At 45.6% G+C, this 11,092-nt stretch overlaps 1 protein-coding gene across 2 annotated transcripts in view; it reads right to left on the bottom strand.

Annotated features, from left to right (window-relative positions):
- CXXC1 (CXXC finger protein 1) overlaps window positions 1-2,204 on the bottom strand; it is a 5,676-nt gene extending 3,472 nt beyond the window's left edge. For both annotated transcript variants that reach the window (XM_010849799.1, XM_010849800.1), the window contains exons 1-5: window positions 1,964-2,204; window positions 1,055-1,173; window positions 852-952; window positions 359-594; window positions 84-269 (exon numbers count right to left, since the gene is read on the bottom strand). In XM_010849799.1, coding sequence (XP_010848101.1) covers window positions 84-269; window positions 359-594; window positions 852-952; window positions 1,055-1,173; window positions 1,964-1,966 — 645 coding nt within the window. In that variant the 5' untranslated portion in view covers window positions 1,967-2,204. The remainder of the gene's footprint in view (window positions 1-83; window positions 270-358; window positions 595-851; window positions 953-1,054; window positions 1,174-1,963) is intronic.
- Between the last annotated feature and the right edge of the window lie 8,888 nt (window positions 2,205-11,092).

Raw genomic sequence — 11,092 nt, 5'->3', positions numbered from 1 at the left:
CCCCCCCCCCGCCTAGCCTCCGGCGGCTCTTCCTGGACACGCTGGCCCCCCGCCTGACCCCGCCCAACTCTGCCCATGCTCACCCGGGCCCGAAGCTGGCACTGACGGAGCCGGCACTTCTGCCGGATCTTGTTTGGGCCCCCAAACTTCTTCATGTCTCGGCAGAAGTCACAGTGACCACAGTCCTCCGTGCGCCGGCAGGCCTCGCACTCGCCACACATGCGGGCTGATCGTTTGATCTGCTGCTGCTGCTGCTGCTGCTGGTGATGCTGACGGAGGGGCCCAGAACAGAACTCAGGGACCAAGCAGGGCCTCCCAGGGGAGCCCCTCACCAATCCCAGCCATCGCCGCCACTCACCTGGCTGGGCGTGGCCACCAGGGGCTGTGGAGAGGATTTGTGGGGCGAAGCAGATCCCCGAGCAAGCATGGCCCCAACCCCTGTCCCTGCCCCTGCCCTGCGCTGCAGGTCCGGATCCGGGGCAGGCCTCTTGCGCCCTCCACCCTCATCCCGGGGCTCACTGCCGTCTCGCTCGGAGCTGTCTCGCTCCCGCGACTTCTTATGCCGATAGCGGATTTCCAGCTTGGGGTCCTTCTCTGTGGGGCAGAGGGCAAGTCCAGTGGGGGTTGGTATGGGGGGACCTGGAGGGGCCCCGGAACTCTTTCTTCCTCTTCTGGCCCACCCACCGGCTCTGTCTCCCTACACCAGGGCAGAGCTGCCCCTTCTATCACAGCTCACAGGGCACCGACCCGCAGTCACTCTGCCCACAGCCGCCCATCCACTGCTCCCCATGACCCACCCTCCCATGAAGGCTCCTCTTACTCCCTCGAAGCCCCAGCTGCCTGCCCCTCACCTCGGCACTCACGACAGTACCACTCCCGGATGGCCTTGGCCATCTTCTCAGTGATCCGGATGCAGTCCCCGTGAAACCATTCATTGCAGTTGTCACACCCGCTGTGGAGGATGGGGCGAGTGATGGGAGACGTGCGGGGAGGGACTCACTGGCCTCACCCCACCTGGCCAGGTGTCAGTCCCGCCCGCCTCTCCCGGGCTCACATCATGAAGCAGTTGATGTCTGGTTTGCGGCAGATGCAGTAGATGGGCGCATTCTCCCCATTCTCGGACTTGCTGTCCTCCCCGGCGTCTGGAGGCTCTGGATCTGAAGCGTCGCCCTCCTGTGGGACCCACCCCATCATGGCACCTCATCCGACTAGTACACCCCCATCACGGCTCACCACACATCTCAAGTCTCCCAATGCAGACTTCCCACCATGGCTCCTCATTAAATCTCTCCATCGTAGTCCCCGTAGACCACTCCCCATCGCTCACCCGTGACACCTCCTTTATCGGCTTAACCCCACTGACACCCCATCATTAGGCACCCACTCATATAATGGCTCGCTGCAAACATCCTGCCACTCCCCACATTTTGCCCCTGTCATGGCTCTTCACGGGCCCCCGATCACAGGCTCTCATAGGTACCACTTTATTCATTCGGCAGACTTCCCACCACGGTGCCCTCCTTCAGGTTCCGGAGTGATCAACCTCACCGGCGGCCCCGCCCCCCTGGATCCCTGATAAGGACTCATCACGGCTCCCTCCAGACTGTCCCAATACAACTCTTCGAAAACCTCCCCATCACTCTGCACAAAGAATCCCCCATCGGGACCCTCAAGGCACTACCATCAGGGATCCCCGCTAAACTTCCATTACAGACCCCCATGATGGCTCATCAGAGAACTCCCCGATGGTTCCCCCACGAGTAAAAATTCGGACCATCAGACCCCCGTCATTCTACCCAGGGACCCGGGTTAAGGCTCACAACAGACCCTCCCCCTCCCCCATTCTGCCCACAGTCCCTGGTTACGGATCAACACAGACCCCCACGAGCCTGCCAATGGACTCCACCATTTCCTACCTCACTGACCTCTAACCGCCGACTCCCTCCTGGGACCGTGCACTTACCATCTCTCGGCTCCCGACGCACCCGTTCGCGAACCCCGCCAGTGACCCGCGAACCTGCACAGACCACTCGGCAGCGTCCGCGGCCGTTGCAAACGCGCCCACAAGCACTTCCGCTTTTTCTGGTGCCTCCCAGGCACCGTACTTCTACTGCGCAGGCCCAGTGCGTCTGTTCCGCGACACACAAGCTGGTGTGGCCCGGCTAGAGTTCTGACCGTCTCCGAGGTGCCTCCATCTTGACCACTGAGACCGTACGGCGGCCGAGCTCGTGTGCTCTCAAGTGTTCTCGGGAAACATGGCAGCGCCTATAGTTCAGCTTTACCAAAGGCGCCGCCATCTTGTTGGCCGGCCTAGTCCGTACAGTCACTACCTGTACGGACGCTAGGCAATATGGTCGCGCCTACTGCACGACTTCCGTGCTGACGCCGCCATCTTGGAATCGTACGCTCGGTGGCAGCGTCCTAATCGGCCACCGAGAGGGAGCCGCCATGTTGCCGCTGGGTTCTGGCGCCAGTAGCTGGTACTGCCTAGATGTCTATAGGGAACGGGGCCCTCTTTTAGGAACACTACCTGGATTGAGTAGCTCTTTCCACTATTCAGTCGTTTTTCCTTTCCGCGTCTACTAATGGACGTCCGTATACTGTGTGCCTTATGCTGGGAAGGAAAGCATTCCCTTCGTTATGCCTCCAACATTACCTCTGACAGGTAATTTTTGCCTATTAGGGGCAGGGGAAGCCCAGTCAGGCTTATATCTGATTTGGCCTAAACTTTATGTAAAACTGGAACAGCCTGATTTATGATCTGTCAAGTACACGTTGTACATTTGTTCTAACCACTGCGATTAAAGAATGCTCACTTTCTGATAGGGAGAAATGCCTCCCTTTTGTGGTTAAGCAAACCTGCTTTCTCTAGTAATTATTAACTTACAGGAGTTTCCCATATTTTTCTACTTAGAATCCCCTAGTGGGGATTAACTACTTAATCACCTATTTTGTCTCTTCATCTGTCCCTTATTATTCCTGTGACACCAATGCCAGTATTCCTTGGAGGATAAGGTTCCTGTCCCACATGCCAAGGTCATGCTCACTCACTATGTGTCTGCTAATTTGTAACTACACATCACTGTTGAAACCTTGAAGGAATGTACCTTTGCTGTGTTTGATGTATTAATACGTTCTTTGTTCTGATGCTATATCAGTTCAGTTCAGTTCAGTGGCTCAGTGTGTCCGACTCTTTGCGACCCCATGAATTGCAGCACACCAGGCCTCCCTGTCCATCACCAACTCCCGGAGTTCACCCAAACTCATGTCCATCGAGTCAGTGATGCCATCCAGCCATCTCATCCTCTCTCATCCCCTTCTCCTCCTGCCCCCAATCCCTCCCAGCATCAGAGTCTTTTCCAATGAGTCAACTCTTCACATGAGGTGGCCAAAGTACTGGAGTTTCAGCTTTAGCATCAGTCCCAAAGAACACCCAGGACTGATCTCCTTTAGAATGGACTGGTTGGATCTCCTTGCAGTCCAAGGAACTGTCAAGAGTCTTCTCCAACACCACAATTCAAAAGCATCAATTCTTTAGCGCTCAGCTTTCTTCACAGTCCAACTCTCACATCCATACATGACCACTGGAAAAACCATAGCCTTGAATAGACGGACCTTTGTTGGCAAAGTAATGTCTCTGCTTTTGAATATGCTATCTAGGTTGGTCATAACTTTCCTTCCAAGGGGTAAGGGTCTTTTAATTTCATGGCTGCAGTCACCATCTGCAGTGATTTTGGAGCCCAGAAAAATAAAGTCTGACCCTGTTTCCACTGTTTCCCCATCTATTTCCCATGAAGTAATGAGACCAGATGGCATGATCTTTGTTTTCTGAATGTTGAGCTTTAAGCCAACTTTTTCACTCTCCTCTTTCACTTTCATCAAGAGGCTTTTTAGTTCCTCTTCACTTTCTGTCATAAGGGTGGTGTCATCTGCATATCTGAGGTTACTGATATTTCTCCCAGCAATCTTGATTCCAACTTGCGCTTCTTCCATCCCAGCGTTTCTCATGATGTACTCTGCATATAAGTTAAATAAGCAGGGTGACAATATACAGACTTGACGTACTCCTTTTCGTATTTGGAACCACTCTGTTGTTCCATGTCCAGTTCTAACTGTTGCTTCCTAACCTGCATATAGGTTTCTCAAGAGGCATGTCAGATGGTCTGATATTCCCATCTCTTTCAGAATTGTCCACAGTTTATTGTGATCCACACAGTCAAAGGCTTTGGCATACTCAATAAAGCAGAAATAGATGTTTTTCTGGAACTCTTGGATTTTCCATGATCCAGTGCATGTTGGCAATTTGATCTCTGGTTCCTCTGCCTTTTCTAAATCCAGCTTGAACATCTGGAAGTTCATGGTTCACATATTGCTGAAGCCTGGCTTGGAGAATTTTGAGCATCACTTTACTAGCGTGTGAGATGAGTGCAATTGTGCGGTAGTTTGAGCATTCTTTGGCATTGCCTTTCTTTGGGATTGGAATGAAAACTGACCTTTTCCAGTCCTGTGGCCACTGCTGAGTTTTCCAAATTTGCTGGCATATTGAGTGCAGCACTTTCACAGCATCATCTTTCAGGATTTGAAATAGCTCAACTGGAATTCCATCACCTCCACTAGCTTTGTTCGTGCTTTCTAAGGCCCACTTGACTTCACATTCCAGGATGTCTGGCTCTTGAGTGATCACACCATCGTGATTATCTTGGTCGTGAAAATCTTTTTTGTACAGTTCTTCTGTGATGCTGTATAAAAAAACTGTTGAAAACTATGCTTCTCTAGAGTGCTTTATTCCTTGGTGGAGGCTGTGCTCCTGGGCCAGTCTTCAGCTTGGTTCAAATGAAACTCTCTTCTATTCTTTAATATAGATTGTTTAGTGATTATCTGTGTTGATACCTCCCACCACTGTTAGCAGCTGTCACTCCTCCCAGCAGTGCCTTAGCCAGGCCTACCTGATGATTCTGCCTCTGGGCCTCTACAACAGCACTCATCCACTAGAATTAGGCAACAACTGAAGGCCATACATGACGGTGACCTGACCATTTCTGGTGAGAATGGCTGGACCAAAGTTGATTTTTAAATCAGCAACCACCAGCTTCATCAAGTCTTCCCTTGAGCAGACACAGTGGGTCTGTCATTTGGGTTATTTAGCAAATGAACACATCAAGAACTTTCTTGTCACAAGTAATAAATAATAAAGCAGAAGCATTTGTTTTTTGTTACTTGTGACAAGTAAGGAGACAAGGAGATAGTTCTCAAAGCACTGTGTCCCTGGGGGCGTTTTAAGTTAAGCAGGACAGGAGGCATGATCATTATAATGAAGCAAAGTTGACTCTAGTTTGCCCAAAACTGCAAGTAAGTAGGCACTTGGTTACCTGCTCTCACTGTAGTATCTTGTTGACTGGAATACACTGTAACCTTTTAGGAACATCTAGTGGCTGCAACTTTCTGCAAAACAAAACTCACTTTGGTTTAAACCCATCCTATCCCTACTGCTCCCTAGCTAACACCCACCACCAGAGTGTCACTTCTTGGCGATATCCACTTGGGTTCTCTTGTTTCATATGTAGTCACTTTTCTCTCCCATAAATTTAATTTTAAAGTTTTTAAAAAATTTATATTATGTATAACAAAAAATCCTCAGACTGGAGAGCCAGACGCTTCCTCAGGGTAATGCTTTAACCTAGGCAACTGTGAAAATCAAATAAGATACAAAGTATCAGTACAGCCCTTCCCCCCACCACACATATACACACTGAAAGGGGAGGTTGTGGTCATTATAAATGTCCTCATGTCCACATTCAAAGCCAGAATGACTTTATTCATTTCCAGTTTAAAAATAAGTTTAAGGGAATATAACTCAGATTTAAATTAAATATAATTGCATGCATGTGTGACAGAGGATGAGATGGTTGGATGGCATCACCAACTCAATGGACTTGAGTTTGGGTAAACTCTGGGAGTTGATGAACAGGGAGGCCTGGCGTGCTGCGGTTCACGGGGTCGCAAAGAGTCGGATACAACTGAGAGATTGAACTGAATGTTCAGTCACTTCAGTTGTGTCCGACTCTGTGATCCTATGGACTATAGCCGACCACACTCCTCTGTCCATAGGACTCTCTAGGCAAGGATACTGGAGTGGATTGCCATACCCTCCAGGGGATCTTCCCAACCCAGGGATTAAACCTGTGTCTCCTGTGTTTCCTGCATTGCAGGCTGTTTCTTTACCCACTGAGCCACCTGCCACTGCTGCTGCTGCTAAGTCACTTCAGTCGTGTCCGACTCTGTGCAATCCCATAGACAGCAGCCCACCAGGCTCCACCATCCCTGGGATTCTCCAGGCAAGAACACTGGAGTGGGTTGCCATTTCCTTCTCCAATGCATGAAAGTGAAAAGTGAAAGTCAAGTCGCTCAGTCGTGTCCGACTCTTCTCGACCCCATGGACTGCAGCCTACCAGGCTCCTCCATCCATGGGATTTTTCCAGGCAAGAGTACTGGAGTGGGGTGCCATTGCCTTCTCCGTGAGTCACCTGAGAAGGCCTAAATTTAATTACTCAAGCTAAATTTAATTTAACATAATTGAATTTGGATTTATTCATGCAGGCAATTTGCTTTAAAATAATTTAATATTAATTTAATGTATGAAATTCAATGTCTTACATATGTAATTTCAACTTAATTTTAGTTCAATTTATTATATTACATTTTATTTAATATGGTTTAATTTTACATATTTAAATTTTAATTCAAATTCACCTTAAACTAAAATTTAATATCATTGAGTGAACTAAATTTATAGTCAATTCTATATTTTTGAAATATATTTTATTAAAATATTTAATTATAAATTAAATATTTATTTATTTAAATATGATTTAATTAATAAAAACAGTGAAAAAACAGAAATCACCCCCATGATGAATGAAGAAAGAGCCATGAGTACAGATCCAACAGATATTGAATAGAGAATATTATTCACACATCTATACCAACTTAATATATTTGACAACTTTTAGATAAAATGGACAAATTTCTTGTCTTTAGCAAGACAATTTACCAAACTAACAAATGAAGAAATAGAAAATATGAGTAGCCATATTGATATAAACTATTTGAATTTATGATTAAAGACCATTCCACCAAAAAAAAACTTCAAGTCCAGATTAGTTCACCAGCAAATTCTGTCAAATATTGAAGGTGTAAAAATAGTAATCCTAAATAAACTTTTTGAGAAAACAGAAGAGGAAGGAATACTCCCCAATTCCTTTTGGGAATCATTTCTCTGACACCAAACTAGAAAAAGACATTACAAAAAAAAATAATAGACAAATATACCCCATGAACATAAATGCTACAAACTTTGAGAAATGGTCTCCAAGAGACCACCTTTATTTCTGAAATCATTGCAGGCTTTAAGGGTTCCCCAAGACCATGTTTACTTCTGACACCAACTGCAAATCTGGTGATCCTCAACTAATTTGCAAGAAGGACTTAGGAAACTCACTGAAAGTTATTATACCTATAGTTATCCAGGAAGAAGATACAGATTAAAATCAGTCATAGGATAGAATCCAGGAGGGTTCCAAATGCAAAGCCTCCAGTTATCCTCTCCCTGAGGAATCACAGACAGGCGTAGTTGCTCCCAGGGACAATATGCATGGAATTGCCAACCAGAGAGGCTCACCTGAGCCTTGGCATCCAGAATCTTTACTGTGGTTCCATTACATAGACACTGTTGACTGCCCATGTGCCTGACCTCAGTTTTTAACCCCTTAGGAGGTTGAGATAATACGATGTGACCCAAAATCCTCATCGTAAATGACATTGTTAGACTTTGTGACATGGCCAGCCCCAACCTAAATTACTATATTGACTATCAGTTCAGTCAGTTCAGTCACTCAGTCTTGTCTGACTCTTTGCAACCCCATGGACTGCAGCATGCCAGGCCTCCCTGCCCATCACCAGCTCCTGGAGTTTACTCAAACTCATGTCCGTTGAGTCAATGATGCCATCCAACCATCTCATCCTCTGTTGTCCCCTTCTCCTCCTGCCTTCAATCTTTTCCAGATCAGGGTCTTTTCAAAAGAATCAGTTTTTCGAATCAGGTGGCCAAAGTATTCGAGTTTCAGCTTCACCTTCCAATGAATATTCAGGACTGATTTCCTTTAGGATGGACTGGTTGGATCTCCTTGCAGTCCAAGGGACTCTCAAGAATCTTCTCCAACACTGCAGTTCAAAAGCATCAACTCTTTGGTGTTCAGCTTTCTTTATACTCCAACTCTCACATCCATACATGACTACTGGAAAAACCATAGGTTTCACTAGACGGACCTATATTGACTATAAAGTGACTAAAATATCCCCAGGCAAACAAAGACACTCCTGTGAGTAACAACACTGATGGGGCTTAGATATTACCACCCAAAGCCAAGTAGGGAAGGAGGCAGACCTCTCTTTGTTTAGTCACTAAGTCATGTTGACTCTTTTGTAATATTTGTAAAATGCAATATTATTCCATTACATAAAAGAGTGAAGTACTCATATACCATGCTATACCATGCATGAACCTTGAAAACACTGCTAAATAAAAGAAACACACACAAAAAGTCACATATTATATGATTTCATTTATATGAGATGTCTAGAAAAAGCAAATCTGTAGAGACATAAAGTAGACCATCCTTGTTTTGTTCCAGCCCTTGAGGGAAAGTATTCAGTCTTTTACCAGTAAGTATGATGTGAGCTGTGGGATTTTTTGGACTTTTTATCAGAATGATGAAGTTCCCTACTATTCCTTGTGTGTTAAGTGTTTCGTTTTTTGAATCATGAAAGGCTGTTGAATTTTGTCAAGTGCTTTTCGGTGTCTGTAGATGAGGCTAATATTCTATAAATATTGATTTATAAAGATTGATTTTTTTTTAATGTTAAGCCACACTTGCATTCCTGGAATACACCCCACTTGATCATTGTGTATGATCATTTTATATGTTGCTGGATTTGATTTGCCAGTAATTTATTGAGGATATTGTTTTATACTCATAAGATATCTTGGTCTGTAGCTTTATTTTCCTGTGATATTTTTGTCTGGTTTTGGTATCAGGGTAATGCTAGCCTCTACCTCTGATGAGTTGGAAGTGTTACTTCCTCTTCTACTTTTTTTTTGAGGAGTTTGTGAAGGCTTGATATTAATTATTCCTTAAATATTTGATAGAATTCACCAATGGAGTCATGTGGGTTGGTTGGGCTTTTCTTTGTGGGAAGTTTCAAAATTACTAATTATTTTGTTTGTCATAGGTCTACTCAGATTTTCTATTTCTGTTATAGTCATATTTTCTAGTTTGTGTCTTTCTAGGAACTTGTCCATTTCATCTAAGTTATCTAATTTATTGGCAGTGATTTACACTATTTAAAAAAATAATCGTTTACTTCAGTAAAGTTGGTATTTCATTTTTGATTTTAGTAATTTGAATCAATCCTGGTCATTCTAGCTAATTCATCATTTAAAAAATCTTTTCGAAGACCTAACTCTTTGTTTTTTGAATCTTTATTTTATTAATTTGCACTTTAATCTTTATTAGTGTTCCTTCTGATTGCAGTGGGTTTAATTTTCTTTCCTTTACCTGTTTATTTTAAGCTGAATGACTAGGTTGTTTATTTGAGTGTGAGTGAGTGAGTGAGTGAGTGAAGTCACTCAGTCGTGTCCGACTCCGTGCAACCCCATGGACTGTAGCCAACCAGGCTCCTCTGTCCATGGGATTTTCCAGGCAAGAATATTGGAGTGGAATGGACTCTAAAAAGAGAAACTAAGCAAGTCAACAATCAAAAGTCAGTTTTCCAGCAAAGCACACGATAAGATAGGCAGTATGTAGGAATTCTAGAAGCATACCTCCAACTGATAGAAAGCTCAGCCCCATGGTTGAGTACGGGAATAAAAGATTATATATGATCTTTTTATGTGTTTGATAGGGTTGTGTTGAACTGGTAGAACAATCTGGGGCAGGCCAACACAACACTTATCAAACCCTGTCAAAAATCCTACCTTATTTCTTTGAAAAGTTAAACAAGCTTATGGAAATTTAAGGAATTCAGAATATCCAAAACAATTTTGAATGAATAACAACATTGTTTGACTCACAATTCCTGCTTACCAGGGGGCTTCCCTCGTGGCTCAGTCGGTAAAGAATCTGCCTGCAATGAAGGGAATGGCCTTCAGGACAGGGGGCCCGGGTTCCATCTCTGAGTCTGAAAGATCCCCTGGAGAAGGAAATGGTAACCCACTCCAGTATTCTTTCCTCAGCAGCCTGGTGGGCTACAGTCCATGGGGTCTAAAGAGTCCGATATGACTTAAGTTTTTCTCTCTACAAACGCAGGGTGTCATTTTTTCCTCTTAATATGAGTCCTGACTGCAGGTCCAGCTGGGCTAGGCTGGGCCTAAGAACTGGAGGCGGCTTGGACAAATGTCTGGAATCTACGGCCCAAGTCATTAACTCCCTTCTTTTTCCCCTTCCTCCTCCCGTGTCCAGCTCCCTGCCCTCCAACTCCTCAGTTGCCCGGGTCGCCAAGAGAGAGTGTTATGCCTTTCACCTCCCAGTGTCCCAGAAAGCCAGAAAGTTGTCTTTACATTTTCAGAGTCCCGGGTACCTTCAGCCGCCTTGGCAGGATGCCTCAAATCGCAGCGGCTAGGGAGGAGTGCTTCCAGGAGCGGCGCTCTGGTTGCCCTGGGCTACCCACTCCGCGCGGTTTGCACCTGGCCCGAAGTGGGCAGCGTGACCATGGCAACGTAGGACGCCGAAACTAGCTACTTCCTCTCGGTTGAGGCTTCGAGATTCTCTACTCCACCTCCCTGGATATTTTCCAGTTTCTGCTCGGAAGGCAAACTATGTAGTATGCCTTTCCTCTTGGAAAAGTTGAAGGTCAAAACACAACTCTAATTTATACAGCGAGTTGTATCTTATAATGGGAATAAAGGGTTGGTTACATGCCATCTGATCCTAAGAGTGCACAGTTCAGGCTTTCTTAGCACGTCGGGAAGACTTTTAGATTTTTGTATTGTACTGGCTTAAAATGGGGGGGGGGGGCGGAGGGTGCAGGAGTGCCC

Source organism: Bison bison, unplaced genomic scaffold, assembly GCF_000754665.1.
Source record: "Bison bison bison isolate TAMUID 2011002044 unplaced genomic scaffold, Bison_UMD1.0 scf7180017864287, whole genome shotgun sequence".
Classification (NCBI taxonomy): domain Eukaryota; kingdom Metazoa; phylum Chordata; class Mammalia; order Artiodactyla; family Bovidae; genus Bison; species Bison bison.
Note: the sequence above shows the minus strand (reverse complement) of the source record. Positions and strands in the feature narration are given on the sequence as shown.